The sequence below is a fragment of the Pongo abelii genome, chromosome 2, assembly GCF_028885655.2.
Source record: "Pongo abelii isolate AG06213 chromosome 2, NHGRI_mPonAbe1-v2.0_pri, whole genome shotgun sequence".
In the NCBI taxonomy this organism is placed as follows: Eukaryota; Metazoa; Chordata; class Mammalia; order Primates; family Hominidae; genus Pongo; species Pongo abelii.
In genome coordinates, this window is record NC_085928.1 from 205,098,951 (window position 1) to 205,114,581 (window position 15,631).

Consider the following 15,631-nt stretch of genomic DNA (forward strand, 5'->3'; position numbering starts at 1 on the left):
TGATACAAATGGACCCCTCAGGCTTTCACGTCTGCAGCCTTCGTACAGGAGGCCCCATCATCAAAAGAAACGACGCTTTAATTTCTGCTAAGGTCTATGGTCTCATGTGGTATGATAAGGGGATTTTTTAAACAAAGAAACTAGAATGCTTACTAGCCCACGAGTGACATGTCTTCTAAGCCCACATGGTCACACTTGGGAACTGCGGCATTCCTTTTTGGGTTTTTTTTTTTTTTTTTTTTTTGAGATGGACGTCTTACTCTGTCGTCCAGGCTGGAGTGCAGTGGTGTGATCACAACTCGGTGCAGTCAACTCCTGGACTCAAGCCACCCTCCCACTTCAGCCTCCCAAGTAGCCAGGCCAACAAGCACAAGCCACCACACCTGGCTACTTTTTAAAATGTTTTGTAGCGATGGGGGCCTCACTGTGTTTCCCAGGCTGATCTCGACCTCCGAGGCTCAATCGATCCTCCCACCTCGGTCTCCCAAAGTGTTGGGATTACAGGCTTGACCGCTGCGCCCGACCTGGGCTCCTTTTTGGAATGAGTCTTCCTGGTCCAGACAGTTCTCCTGCATGTCCTTGTGGTGGCCAGTCTCTGTTCTTTGATGATGCTTTTGCTTTCTGAGTAGAGTCCAGTCACCTGGAGCTGGTTTGGTTGAATAAAGGACAATGGGGTTCTGGGATGTAGCTGGGAGATACAAGCTGTGAGTGCTCTAATAATGAGATAAGTTTTCTTATGCAGGCCCCAGTTGGTCCTGAAGTCCTTCCTCAAAGAGGCGATCCTGAAACCTACACCAAATGATGTGAGCCTCAGGAGAATGAGCACGCAGCCTCCCAGGGTGAGTATGCAGTGGGCTGGCATTCGTTTGGACACTTAGATACTGGGCTGGTCATTAAAACCTTGGCTTACCTTACCCGTTTGGGGCTCGATGGGTGCTAAAGCAGTACCGTTTGTACTTTCTCGAAAAATGGAAGCCTGTCAATTTAAGTTAAATTTATATTGGTCCAAAAAAGGCCGGGTCTAAAGGATTTCCATTCCTCAGAGGCAGACAGCAAGGGGGACCCTTTCTCCCCTTCCTTCTCTTCAAGTGCTTGCTTCTCAGCCCACTGGAAGATGCCCATGTGTGTCCTTCGTGTCACCTGCTCCCTGGAGGAATAAGGTCCCAAGCACCAGCAGTGCACAGGCCAGCCCTCGGCGGGTGGCCTCAGCACAGTGACCTGCCCGGCAGGAGGTCTCAGCACCTTAATCACAGGACGTCCCTGCGGTGTCTCTCTAGCGGGTCAGACACTGCCCCTGGGTCTGTCCCACGGAGCCCTGTCCTTCCCCCAGATCTGGAGGCCCCGGGGGCAAGGCAGGGGTGCGCCTAGTCCTCTGGGATGGGAGTGTTGCAGTTCCCGTGGTAGATCTTGACGTGGCCCTCACACCGGAAATAGGCCTCAAAGACATCACTGTAGCCATGGTCCCTCCACCAGGTGCACAGCTGCCGGTTCCAGGTACAGTCCAGCACATGGAAGAGCTTGGGGTGCTCCATGCCGATCATGGTGAAGAAGTCCTGGTCCCCGAGGTGGCCGCGGAAGTGGTACTTGTCGGCCAGCTGCTGCACCTGCGCCGGCTCCAGCAGGCGGCTGTAGAGCGGGGACTGGCGCATGGCCTCCAGGTTCAGCAACATCACCCCGCTGTTGAAGCCCGGCAGCCCCTCGGGGGGCGGGCCCCCAACCCTGGTCTGGGGGTTCTCATGGCGGAACTGCCAGAACGTGTGCCTGTGGAGAGAGAGGACAGAGTTAGTCCGGTGTGCAGGGGAACCAGCCTGCCGGCCTGCTGCCCTGGGTCTTCACAGCCGGCCTGCATGCAAACACTGTGACATTCTGGGGTGCAGAATCCACATCATTACACCAGCAAGTGGCAGAGGTGGGACCTGAACCCAGGGCTCTGGACCCCAAGCCTCAGATTCTTTCAACCATCCTCTGCTATGTCCTCACCACAGCCAACATTGATATTGACTGAGGATCTACCAGGCGCCATACTAGACCGGCTTACTTACTCCCCACACAACCCCAGGGGATGAGTGCTCTGAGATGATACATCATTTCACAGCCAAGAAAATGGACGCACAGAGAGGTCAAGGTATTTGCCCAAAGTCACACACCTAGTAAGCAGCAGACGTAGGGACTAAACCCAGACAATCTGGCTCCAAAGTCCACATTCTTAAGATAGCAATCTAGGTAGAACTTTCCACCCCCTTGTCTTCACCTGTGATCTTGAAAAGGAGAAGGGAGAGAGAAGCAGGAGACACAATCCTGAACAGAGATCTAGTCAAGACGCAGGCAGCTGAACCCTGACTGGAACAGAACTGTTTTCTGCTTTAAAACAAGGCTCATTCATTGAGCCCCAAGCCTGGCACTTCAGAAGGGCTGGGTAGGGGCTGGGAGCCTGCGACAGCCCAGGGCACATCATGGGTTAGGGTGAAAGACAGCTGTGGAAGAGCCAAGTAGGATGATGCTACTTTAGAAGGTACGTCACTTCAAGTTCCATTTTTCTCTCAGCAGATTTAGAAACCAATCTAGGTTCACAGTTCAGGGAGTGTTAGCGTCTTCTAGGTCCTCTACCCAAATGCTTCCATCTGGAGTGGAGAAGAAAGACCTAGACACCTCCCTGTGAGTGCCAGGGTTAAAGCACTGCACTGTCCTCCAACCTCTTTAATAGCAAAGCCTTGTGTGTGCTGCAGGCACAGGGGAGAGGCGTCCAAGCCCACACCCACAGAGAAGGGGCCACAGCAATTGTGCTGGTGACCTGAGGAAGGAGGACCATCAGGAGGCCCATTGTGGCAGGGACAGGCGTGGGAGTGGGTCCTCACGGGGAGGATGCATCATGGCAGAACCAACTCTGCCTCCCGGCCTGGAGATGCTGCCCCACCGGTCCCCCACAGAGAGACTTCCCCACTCAAGCCCAGGATAGGCTCTGCATGATGAAGCAGAAGGCACAGGGGAATAAAACCGGAGACCCTGCCCAGGGTGGCCCTGAGGGGCCACTTCTCAGCACCAGCACATTGCTCCGCTTCTGGGAACGGAGGAACCTTCCTCAAGGTCTCACGTATCACAGAGACTGCCGAGAGTCTGATCTTGGCGAGGGGGAAGCATTCCCTTTGGACATTCTTACAAGGGAATCCACAGGTTCACTGCTTGTGTTTTGCTGTGACTGGCCTGTGAGTGGAACCGAGCTCTGGTGTCTGCCTGGTGATAACAGCCTTGGCAAAAATAAGCTTCTCAAGCAAACTGAGATGCTGTCGTCTTGCCACAAAAGTCTGCAGCGATGGGGTCAAACAGGGTTGGGATGCAATGTGGCAGCTGTGTGTTCATTTTACCCTATTTCTTCCCAGTGGTTCATTTCAGGACCAGGTTATAAAGCAGCTAAAATTCTACCAGGCGGACCAGGGCACCACGACATCAGAGAGGAGGGACCCTCTGACTAGGGGCAGCGGGTGCTTTACCACCAAGGAGCTTGATTTACCCTTCGAGGGGTGGGAGCAGAGACCCAAAGGGAGGGAGGGAGGGCGGGCACGAGAGGCAGGGAGGCAGGACCTGTGCCCGCCGAGGTCCTGGACCACCTCATGCTCCATGGAGCCCACGCGTCCATCTTTACTGTCCAGAGGACCCAGGAGGGAGAGGAGTCACCCAGCTGGGGGTGTGGCCCATGCAGTCTCTTGTGTCCACAGCACCTCACAGGGCACCAGCACAGCAGGGCCACAGGCTGATCACAGGGCTGATGAGGAACGATGGAAAGGCAGGCGTGGGGTGGACCGTGCAGCTGCTGACACCGGGTAGAAGCAGGGGGCAGGATACTGAGGACATGATGCTGCCGCTGCTGCACCTGCAGATTCACTGAGCCCTCAACCTCCCCGCCAGATCTACTGTGGGGTTGAGTGAGGAGCAGGAACCCAGAGAGGCTGCTCAGATGTCTTTTTAAACGGCTTCTACTCCCTAGCAAGTGGGGAGCAAAGAGGCCGCCCTCAGCCCCAGGTATCCTTACCAACCTCAGCAGGAACGCTCCCAAATCTTCTGTGTCTGCAGCAAGAAGGAGCAAACAGCGAGCCAGCACTGAGCTCGCTGGGCTCAGGGGGCAGAGAGAAGAGGACAGAATATGCCTCCAGGAGAAGGCCACAGCACAAGTGGCTCTTTGGGGACAATGCTCAGCACCACCACTCAATCAGGATGAAGAGGTATTTGATGATAGCCAGAAAGGACTGGTCGGGGCATCAGCCTGAGAAGGAAAGGAGGGACAGGAAATTGGGCGTACAAGCTGCCCCATGTGTGTGCTGGAGCAGAAACACAGCCTGAAAAGGAACAATGACTGTCCCCACTCAAAGCAATGTTCAGGGGGCCCTTGTTCAAGGCGTCCCTACTATCCCCAAATGAACCCAGAAAGACAGAGCAGTCACCTAGGGCAATGGCGGCTTTCTCTGGCCTCTGTGTCCGCTGGTTCTCGTAGAGGAATCGCATCAGCCTCGGGGTAGAAGGAATGATACGGGGTGTGGACAGTATTGGAGCTCATGCGAGGAACTTCTATCTCATGGCAAAATAACCTAAACAGGCAGTACCGCCAATCCCCCCAACGCAACAGCACAGCGTGGGCCACGAAGCCCTCTCACACTCTCCAACTCGGCTCCCTCTCCCTGGCAGCCCAGGGACATTACTGCCTGCATTTTTGCAGAAAGGGAACAGAGGTCCTCAGTTTGTCGCAGGCAGGGCTTCTGATCTCTGAGGTCCCTTTGATCTGACTGCCTCAGATTCCACGGGCTAGGGTTCCAAGGAGGTGCGCTTGGATTTCAATCTTATTTCTGAATTTGGGTGGCAGAGGCCGAGGCCAGGGGACAGGGTGATCGGGTGATGCAGGCACTGCTGGCACATTAGGAACCTGGGGCTCAGACCTGAGGCCTCTTTGAGGCAGGGCAGTGAGTGTCCCAGACCCCTGCCCTTCCTCACAGGAGCCTGGGGCTGACGATGTATATTCAGGGCCACCGCCCATGGCATGTGCAGAGGCTGCAGGAAACCTTTGTATAAATGCAGGTATTTGGTTCTGAGTCCTGGAGCATCCAGAAGTTTCTCTGACTAACCCCCCACGCCCACAACCCAGCCACTTTGCACTGTCTGGATTGGTCTGATTGTCTAACCGTCCAGCCTGTGGAGAGTCTTGTTCCTGTCTTCCGTAGTCACCTGGAGGCCCATGGCAGAGGGGATAAGCCTTTTTCACCCCTTTAGAAATAATTTCAACTGGAAAACAAGCCCCCACGCAGACAGTCCCTGGTAAATATTGGGTCTTTTCAGAAGTCAAGGAGGCCCTTTGGGAAAATAAAAATTAAGAACCTTTAAGAACATTCTTCCAGTCATAAATGTATTTTCTAAATTTTTAACATTGAATATAACTTAATAATCATAAAAAAGGCTATTAAAAGCTAGTCAACTAGTTTTCATGAAGAAAACCCATCGTTATGGAAAAGGGCATCTGAAGTCCTTTGGAAAAGCACAGTTACTTCCTCGCTTCAAGTCTTTCCCTGATGATCACAACCAAGGCCGCTCTGCTAAGGGGTCTCGAGAGAGCTGGGCTGGAGAAGCTAAGCCTCGTCCTCCCCAGTAAAGGACACACGTGGCCATCAGCCCTCCCGCCTCTTCCTCCCACCACTCCAAACCACAGGCCCTTTTGCCTCCGACTCTTCGTGATTTTTTTTCTCCTGCCCCTTTCTCAGCTCCTCAGGTCGAGTTCACCACCACCACCTCCAAGAGGGACGAAGCGAGGATGGGAAAATGCTGAGCCCAGGCTGTCTGCACAAGACTCTGCAGGAATGTTCTAGAAGCCTGTGCTGACTCAGGCTAAGTTCAGGCTGTAGCAGTTAGGCAAAGAAGGCTCCATTTGAGGTCTTAGATTCAGCACGCGGCCTCGCAAGGCGTACCTCTGGGGCGTCCTTCAGCCTTGAAAGCAGTCACTGAAGGGCCAGCATCTGGGCCTCCTCCCGGAGGAAGCACCCGGCCCGAGGCTGTGCAGTCAGCGAGGCCTGGAACCGGGAAAGGTGATTTCCCTTATACCCATGCATGTGTGCCAGGCCCAGTGAGCTCTTGTTTGACGTGGAAGGGACCTTGTTTTCCAGTCATCCAAGATGAGAGTCCAGGAGGGAAAAGCGACACTCAGCAGCTGCCCAGCACTTCAGCCACACCAGCCAGGTCCTCTGGGGTGATCCAGGGACATTTCAAGTCCACCCAGGCCCAGAGGCTCTCCGGACACCCTGCGCCCTGGCTGGGTAGTGCCGGCTAATTTCAGACCCATGACCCTGCATCTTGGTCCTACCTGGAGCTGAGGATGAAGTTCTGTGGGGCAGGCTCGAGCTCTTCAGTCCTTTAGGGGAACCACTGCCCTGTGATATCAAACTGGAGAAGACATGGACATCCTGGAGTTGTAGGGCCACCACGGAGCTCTAAGTACCCGTGTACCTAGAGCAGTCCTTACTGCCAGCTCACAACTGACCCTTATTAGGATCTCTTGATAACAAGACCTAAAGCAGGCTGAGGTCTCCAGCTCTACTGGACAGAAAGGGTAAGAAGTGTTCCCAGGCCGGGAGCGGTGGCTCACGCCTGTAATCCCAGCACTTTGGGAGGCCGAGGTGGGCGGATCACCTGAGGTCAGGAGTTCGAGACCAGCCTAGCCAACATGACAAAACCCCGTCTCTACTAAAAATACAAAAATTAGCTGGGCATGGTGGCGTGCGCCTGTAATCCCAGCTACTCGGGAGGCTGAGGCAGGAGAATTGTTTGAACCCGGGAGGCAGAGGTTGCAGTGAGTTGAGATTGCGCCACTGCACTCCAGCCTGGGCAACAAGAGCAAAACTCCGTCTCAAAAAAAATAAAAGAAGTGTTCCCAACGTCACACAGGCCATTCACAGTAGGACCAAGAGAGGCTCCTCATAGAGCCACAGTCTACCAGAGCCTGAAGACTCTGAGGGACTCCTGGTTCATGTACCCATTGTGCAGATGAGGAAGCTGAGGCCCAAAAACTGGCCTGCCCAGGGTCACACTGCTGAAAGAGCAACTCCACATTTCCAGGCAAATCATTTATGCTTTTCCACCAATGCCTCTGCCCAGAAAAGGGAACTGCTGCCTCTCACCTGCCGAAAACAAGCCCTGTGGTGAGGCGAGGCAGCAGCGCTCAGACAAAGCCAGCCTGCCAGGAGGCGCAGAGGCTGTGCTTTCCCCTCCGGCAGGGCCCACCTCCTCCAAGTTCACCACACTAGCACTTGGAGAGCTGGGTGCCCGAATGGCTGGCAGAACTTGCCTGGGGCAACAGGAGGGACATTAAGCAAGTGGCAGGCACGTGCTCGCCCTTGTCTGTGGGACCTCCTGAGAAACGTGCTTGTTTTCAAACCCCAGCCCTCTTTGAAGGCCAGCAACTGAGTTTCCAAACCAGAAAATCCCCAGAACTTGGAAAAGGCAAGCAGGGGGCAAGGCAGGGCTGCTGCTTCACAGGCTGAGCGGGCACTGGGGTCAGTGCTTAGTGCTGAAACCAGGCTGCCTGGCAGGAGAGGAGAGGGCTGCTGGGGCACCGAGACCCACAGAGACCCTGTGGGGAGGCACACCGCAGAGGGCTTCCCCTATAGGCCCTCCCCCCAACGCGAGCCACAGCCCCTCCCCTCCAGAAAGAACCAGCACCATGGCCTCCGCCTCCTGGAGCCTCTCTCTGCAGGCTGGAGGCTGCCAGTGCCCTGCTTTGCAACTGCTGGCATCTCTGCACCACCTACAGAGCCTGAGAGAACAGGGGTTCAGGGAAGGGAGAGGGCCTGGAGGAAGGTCTAGGGGCTTGGGGAAGTGAGAAAGGAGGCAACATCTGCTGAGCGGATACGCACAGCTTTAATCAGGACAGTGTTACCCACCCTCTCCGTTCCAGGAGAGGAAGAAGCCTGCACAGGGTCACGGGGCCGACTGCGGCACAGGCATTGGAACTCGACCGCGCGTGTTCCCAGAGTCTGAGTTGTTTTGAATTATGTCACGCAGGGGCCTTCGGCGGGAGGAGGGACAGTCGTGACAGGGCACCGGCGTGGCTAGTAGACGAGCCAAGCATTCTGGAGAGTTGCCTCTGTTACAGCCTGCACAGCGGGCCTCATTTTTACCTAAAGACCACTGGGCTCTGTTAGTTCGCTAGGGCTGCCGTCGCAAAGCACCACCAATGGGGCGGCTTCGACGGCAGAAGGTGCTGCCTCTCGGTTCCGTGGGCCGGAAGATCACAGTGCTCTGTCTGGGCTGGGAGGGAGGGTCCGTTCCAGGCGCTCCCCTCGCTTCTGGTGGCTTGCTGGCAGGCTGGGATCCTAGGAGAGGCATCACCTCGCTCTCTGCCTTCATATTCACATGGCGTTCTCCCTGCGTGCATGTGCCTCTGTGTCCACATTGCCCCTTTCTATCGAGATGCCAGCCATAAGGATCGGGGCCTGCCCTACCCAAGCAGAACCTCATCTCAACTCTTTACATCTGCAACAACCCCATTCCCACAAAAGGTGACACTCAGAAGTACTGGGGGCTAGGACTTCTGCAGAGGAATTCTGGGGGACACACTTCAACTCACAGCACTCTCCAGCAATGAAGATGGAGAAAAACACCACAGCTCACTGGTACCTTGTTCTTACCGTCCAGGGACTCAGAGGACACCTGTGGGGCCCAGAACTGCCCTCAGCAAACCCCCAGCCCCTGCCGCTCTCAGTGGGTGGAGAGAGAATGACCCACAGTGGGCGGGGCAGCCTCTGTCCAGGGAGAGGCAGGTGTCAGTGGCTGGGGAAGGGAAAAGCAGAGGGATGGGAGATGACGTAGGGGGCGGCACGGGGACCCCAGCAGAGAGATGTCCAAAAGCTCCCCCTTGCAACGTCTCCTGCTCTGAGACACGCAGGGACACCCAAGAATACACTGAGCTGAGAGAAGAAAGCAATCAGCGGTCACCCAAATGTTGAGAGGAGCACCTACTGGACCCCACAGGTGGGGAAGCAAGTAGAACCTCCCTGCCCTCCAGAAACTGGGCTAAGGGGAGGAGAAGATCCTCCACGTGAATTTGCCGACGGGGGCAGTCACAAGGTGAAGAGGGAGCGCGGCAATAACATGGATGGGATGGGGAAGATCCCCCCACTGAGCTGGGCTGGGACTCCGTGCAGATCAGTGCACTGACCATGCCCAGCAGCGTGCCCTGAGGAGCAGCCCTGACTGTCCCTGTGGGTGCTCAGCCTCTGCAGGGCTGGTGCTGCAAACGCTCCTCCCTGCCCAGGCTTAGGGTGTGGCGGCTCCTCAGCGATCAGCCCTCGTCCACCCAGCCAGCCTCCTGGAGTCTGGAATGATAAAGGTGACCCATAGTGTCGGTCTCGTTCCCAAAGCTGTACCAGCTATGACCAGCCCATCTCTGTGGGGCCTTGTAAAGCTTGGTCTGGGGCTGGACATCGTAGGGGGTGAACAGCCCTGACGGCCAGGCCTCTGACCTGGTGCAGGGCAGCCCTTCAGCCACCTGCAGGCGTCCGTTTCTCCAGAGCCCTGCAGAAGGGCAGCTGGCAGGCCTGAGGCCTCCACATGGCACAGCACCACCAGGACCCCGAGGCTGCTGCCCCATATCCTCAGGATGTGCCATGCCCTTCTCGAAGGCTTCTCCTGGCCCTCCGCTCCCCGTGCCCGGCCTGCCTGGGCATCTTAGTCACGTGGCCTTCCCCCAACACCTACAGCCCTGGAGCTGTAAAAACAGATGGGCGGGGACTGGGGAACTCACCCTCACTCAGTCACACACAGCCCCGGAGCCTCGGCCCTGGGAGGGGCAAGGGACAGAGATGAGGGGGAAGAGGCACTGGAGGGGTTTTAAGCCTGGATCCCTACTCAGAGCGTGGAGCCAGGAACAGCCATGGCAGAGCTGGGAGGAGTGGGTTTGGGGAGGAGGAAAAGGGAATTCCATGTTGAGTCCCGAACAGGTGCCCAGAGAACAGCAATGTGGAGGAGCCCAGCCAGGTGGCTGGAGGTACCGGCCATAAGCAGAGAGCACCAAGCAGGTGGTACAGAATTCCGGAGAGTTCTGACATTTAGGGGGTGGAAGAAGAGGAGCCAGGAAGATGCAGGGCATTGGAGGACCCCGGCCACCTGTCCCTCACACTGACAGCCGAAAGGCCGGCAGCGAGTCAGGCCATGGGGGCCTTTTCTGCCGTGGGAACTCCTGCAGAGCCACTGAGCCGCACAGGCCTTCCAGCTAGTTCTGCAGGCCCACTGTGCCTCCTCCAGCCTCTCGTGCCCTAGCCCTCTGGGCACGAGATGTGTCCCACCAAGTTCCCTCCAGCCTACCTCCCCCTCTTCCTCGTCCCCATCCAAGCTGGGCCTTCTCCCCAGTGATGCCCTCCAAGCCTCCTACTGATATCAACTGCCCGTTCTCTGCCTTTCACTCAAACACCTGGATCTGGACAGAATGATACCCAGACAGTACCTCAGTACCCCCTCCACAAAGTAGAGACGCATCCTGCTGCCACTCTCCCCAGTCCCCAGGGCTGCACACGGCCCCCCACACTTCCAGAGCTGTCCTCCCCACCTCCCATCGCAGCCCTGCGCCATCTGACCGGCAGCTCCTTGCTCGCCACCTGGGATCCCCTTCCTCTCTGCTCCATCCCTAGGGACACCCTCAAGAATTCCAAATGCTGATGGCCCTTCCCTTCACCGTGACCATACGGTGTCCTCAAACCACACCTAAGCCACCCACTCGGCTCTCCGTGAACCTTGCCGCCAGAGGCACTCTGCTCCAGTGACGGGAACTGAGATCCCTCTCTGGCGGCAATGTCCTGACCTACCCTGCACAGAACCTGCTCATCAGACCCTTGGGAAGCTCTGACCCCTGCCCCCAGACTGGCAGCCTCAACTTACATCTCCTGGCCCCTTACCCAGTGTCATCTGCCCCCCGTACACCACCGCACGTGAGAACACAGCAGCGTGGAAAGCTGTAGAGGGCAAGGACTTGGAAGTGCCGCAAGAGGTGACAGTGACCTTGGAGAAGGAGAGGGATGGAGACCGGGAAGCCGGACCCTTGGCCCTGGGGAGCGTGTGAACAGCAGAGAACAGACGCCAGGGAGGCAGACAGCACCTAGAGGCAAAGAGAGGACAGAGGGGAGGATATTTTACAAAGAGGGAGAGCTGAGTATTCTGTGTGCCAAGGGAAAGGAATGCATCCGTGAGAGAAAGACTGAAGAGAAGAAATACAGGGGCAACGGCAGGGTTGCTTCTTTGAGGAATGAGAATCATGATAATGGCTAATATTTAGTGAGGACTTACTATGTGCCAGGCCCTGTTTTAAGTTCTTAAATGTATTCAGTATGATGTTTGTAAGAAGCAAACAAGGTAAGTACTATGATTTCCATGTTCTAGATGAGGAAGCTGAGGCAGAGAGCTCTAAAACGCTTGCCCAAGGTCAGGGAGGGCAAGGCCAGGCAGAAGAGCTGTCTGGGAAGAGGGAACCCCGGGATGCAGCTGGGAACAGAGAGGGACAGAAGCGAGGACAGCAGCAGTTCTGAGAGGTCAGGAAAGGAAGACATGAAGTCATCTAAGGAGGAGGAGGGGCTGGGTGCGAGAAGGGTTTGAGAAAGAATTTGTTTACAAGGGGCTCTGCATAATATAATCAGGAATGAATAACAGGCAAATAAAGGGTGAGGGTGTGGGCAGAGTCAGGTGACTCTGGGACTGATAAGGGGATGTGTCCCGCTCATCTTCATGTCTTGAGGGCCTGGCGTGGGCATTTCATTCACAGAAGGGCCCTCAGAACTGTTAGTTTCAAATGGATGGATTAATGAAGGAAGGCATAAGAGATTCTAAAGCTAGATGGCAGGAATTTAGGAGAATGTTGGATGAAGGCAGTGGCACAATCATTCAGAAAGGCAGGGGCGGGAGGAGAACGTGCCTTGGGCCCAGTTCACTAGACGGAAGTGAAGACAGAGAAGGCGAGGCAGAAAAGTTGGCTCCCCAAGCCCAGGAATCCACATCTGTGACGAGGTGCTCAGTGTGACAAAAACTAGGAATGAAGGGGCCCAGATGGTGACCTGACCCGGGGATGCCCACAGCCCTCTGGACAACGCCCTCCTAGCGCTGGCCCTGGAAGGCACCCAGCCTCCAGTACTGGGGCTTGTAGAGGGAGCAGCCCCAGTACTGTTCAAGCCCCGGTACTTGTCACAGGGAGCAGCTCAATTCTGGTGGGAGCCCCAGGACCCAACCAGGAAACCACAGAGCCGGCAGCCAAAGCTGGTGAGGACCCACATGCACCTGGCCCAGCTGGGCAGCCAGGCCCCAGCTCAGCTCCACAACCCTCCTCTTTCCCTGAATTTAAGGGAGTGGGGGTGGGGGATATGGGGGAGGGTTTGTCAGAGTGAAGACAAAACCACAGAGGGTCACCTTCAGAATCGGCTCACTGTCCCCGACAGCCTCATGGCGCTGGAGGTCACAGGACAGAGTGCCAGGACACATGGTGGGGTGTTTTCCGGGACAGCGAGCAGAGTGCAGGCATGTGTGGGAAAGGCGGTAGGGAGGGTATGTGTGGAATTTAACCTTGTGTTCCCAGTTAGACTCCATCAACCCGCACCAGCGCCCTTCACCCTCATGGGAGGGGGTGTTCCAATCCAGGAGCCAGAGGTGGCGGAGACTCCGTGGACGTGGCTCACCCAGGCATGAAGGAGCTGGGCAGTATAAGCCCCGGCTGCAAACTGTGTTACTTCTCAAGATCAGAAAAAGTGGAGCGCCCTCCCATTCCATCTAAGGGGACCCCCACCTTTGGCTGTCCCTGATCGCTGTCCTACACATCTGTGGCATGGATCTTGGCCAAAGCAAAAATAGTAATTGGCACAGCGACAGTGTGATGGGCCAGGCCCAGGCCCCGCCTGCAAGAGCCTGTCATGGTGGGGTGGGCAGCCCTTCTCAGATGTCACTGTGCCTGGGCTCACCTGGGAGCTTGTCAGCCACTGCATTTCTGACAAGCTCCCAGGGATCACTAACGCTGCTGGTCCAAGAATCACACTAAAAAAAAAAAGCGTTTTTATGATTTTTATAAAGAGATGAAAGCCACTGAGTTATTTTATCCTGAAAATGGGCATACAACATGTGGCATAGCAATTTGCAAAGTATACACAGGTTCTATGCTAATACTTGTCCCGTCTTCTCCCTCTGTCACAGCGCTGAGCAGGGCCCGGGGACAGGCTTCCTGGAAGCAGCACAATAATGCTTACAGGTGCCAGGAGGGAGGCCCAGCTCTGCCACCTTCCATCGGTCTGGGGTGGAGGGAAGGCCGGGAGGCAGCAATATATCAGATTTCCACTGCCTTGAAAAAAAATGTGCCAGTGCACATACGGGTTAAGAATATAGGTTCTGGGGGCAGACAGTCCCAGTCCGGGGCTTAAACCCTGCTTCTTTGCATCTACCCTGGAGAAGGCACTCAAACTCTCTGTGCTGCAGGCTTCCAAATATAAATAGGGCTGCCGAGAAAATGTTACGAGATAATGCAAGTAAAATGCTCAATACATTCAGATGAGATAAGGAAAGCCACAATGTCAAGTTCAGCGAGCAGCAGTGCAGATTCTCAATGCCAAACACACCAGCTTCCCGTCGTCTACAGCAGCCAGTGGGCCCTGCACCTGGTCTACCTGACTCTGCACCCACCAGCAGGGTGGGCCTGGGCAAATCACTTCCCTTCCTGGGCGCTCGCTTCCTAAACCTATTAAATGGATGAATCAGCCAGAGGATTCTTGTCAGTCCTGAAAGCCTACAGTTCTAGGCCAGGACTAGAAGCTTCCGGGGGGCGATCACTGAACTCCAACGACTGATCTCTCTTTAACTGCGTCCCAAGTGCGTGAATACAACATGGATTTGCTGTTGTTGTTACTTGCTTTTGTTTCAAAAACTCACTTCTATGTATTGACAAAGCCTCACGATGGATCCAGTGTGGGGCATCTGGGTGGTTTCCAATTATGGGACCTCAGCAGTGTGCTGTGTGTGTCAAGGGTGGTAGGCGCATAAGGCAACCACTATACTTATTTGTTTTTGCAGAGTCCTTACGTTTGTTCTATTTGGGTGTCTGCAGATTCAGTTTTCAGGAAATAGGGGTGATGAGTCTCCGGCGTTTGCCCCCCCGTCGGCCCCCCTCCCTGGTGGTCTTCCTGGAGGGCTGCTGACACCTGCCCATCTTCTCTCTCCCTCTGGTGCTACTGTCTGAGCAGCTGCGCAGGAGCAGGAAGGAGAAATAGGCAGGGCCAGAAAAGTTCCCTGTGTCCCTGGGACTTCCTTCCCTCAGGCATTTCGGCATAAACACACGGAACCTCGTGGGAGTCCAGCAGGAAGAAAAAGTGAGGAACCCTGAAGAAGGATCTCGGCTGGGCGCGGTGGCTCACACCTGTAATCCCAGCACTTTGGGAGGCTGAGGCGGGTGGATCACTTGAGGTCAGAAGTTTGAAGCCATCCTGGCCAGCATGGCGAAACTCCATCTCAACTCCACAAAAATTAGCCGGGTGTGGTGGTGCGTGCCTGTAATCCCAGCTACTCGGGAGGCTGAGGCATGACAATCGCTTGAACCCCGGAGAGCGGAGGTTGCAGTGAGCCGAGATCACTGGGTAACAGAGTGAAACTCCATCTCAAAAAAAAAAGAAGGACCTCTCCCAAACCTGCCCTCAGCCACAGGGCACCCCCCCTGCCAAGAGCAACAGTGAGGTACCAGGTCACATGTGGCACAGACATGGCCCCAGCCAGGAAGCCCTGCTCACCCCGTGAGATAAAGTTGCAAACTTAAGAAGCCATGTCTGCACGTTTCTGCTTGCCAGCCGAATTCCACAAAGCCCCTGACTCTGTGACAATGTTCAGCCCTCTGGAGGATGAAGTGAAGACAAAACAGGATAGAGCGCCCGGCCCCCAGCATCTCTTCCTGAGTCACTATATTCCTTAAAAGATTCGTGACCCTAGTCCTTGCCTTTTCCTATGCATAAGATCCCGTCTGAAGGGGTTAGTGATGTCACTTCTGGAGTCTCCAACCAGATGTACCCTTGCACATAAGCCTTGATAGCCCCCTGCGTGTACCGAGCTTGTCTACCTGTGTGTAAACTGTGAGCTGAAACAGTCTCGGGGCAGCCTGACAGAACCTCTCGAAAGAATTCTCCCAGGCTGGAGTCCTCAGGAAACTTCTGAATAAAACGAACTTTAATTCTTTAAAAGCTTGATTTTTTCTTCTAGTCAACACTCTCCCTGCTGAGATGATCCCTGGGGCCTCTCCTCAGGCTTTCCTGACACCAGAGGTCCTTCTCCTCATCTCCTCCTCCTCAGAAGTCAGGATCATCCCTACACCCAGGCTGGCAATAAATATTTGTTCAAGCCTATTAGACAAGCACCATGCCCAGAAAAATGAGGAGGAGGAGGAGGAGAACACCTTTCCCCATTCACAGGAATCATTACCCAGCTATATGTACATTATCTCAATTCCTCACACCAACTACCTACGGTCAGTATTATTTCCATTTTACAGACGAGGAAATGGAGGCCCAAGAGTTTCTGCGCCTGGCCGGGCACAGTGGCTCACACTGTTAATCCCAGCACTTTGGAGGCTGAGGAGAGCGGATCACCTGCAGTC

The 15,631-nt window shown here is 55.3% G+C and overlaps 1 protein-coding gene across 2 annotated transcripts in view; it reads right to left on the minus strand.

Annotated features, from left to right (window-relative positions):
• Positions 1-214: 214 nt before the first annotated feature.
• The window catches only part of XXYLT1 (xyloside xylosyltransferase 1), a 195,708-nt gene continuing 180,291 nt past the window's right edge, over positions 215-15,631 (minus strand). For both annotated transcript variants that reach the window (XM_024245294.3, XM_054550998.2), the window contains exon 4: positions 215-1,761. In XM_024245294.3, coding sequence (XP_024101062.1) covers positions 1,365-1,761 — 397 coding nt within the window. In that variant the 3' untranslated portion in view covers positions 215-1,364. The remainder of the gene's footprint in view (positions 1,762-15,631) is intronic.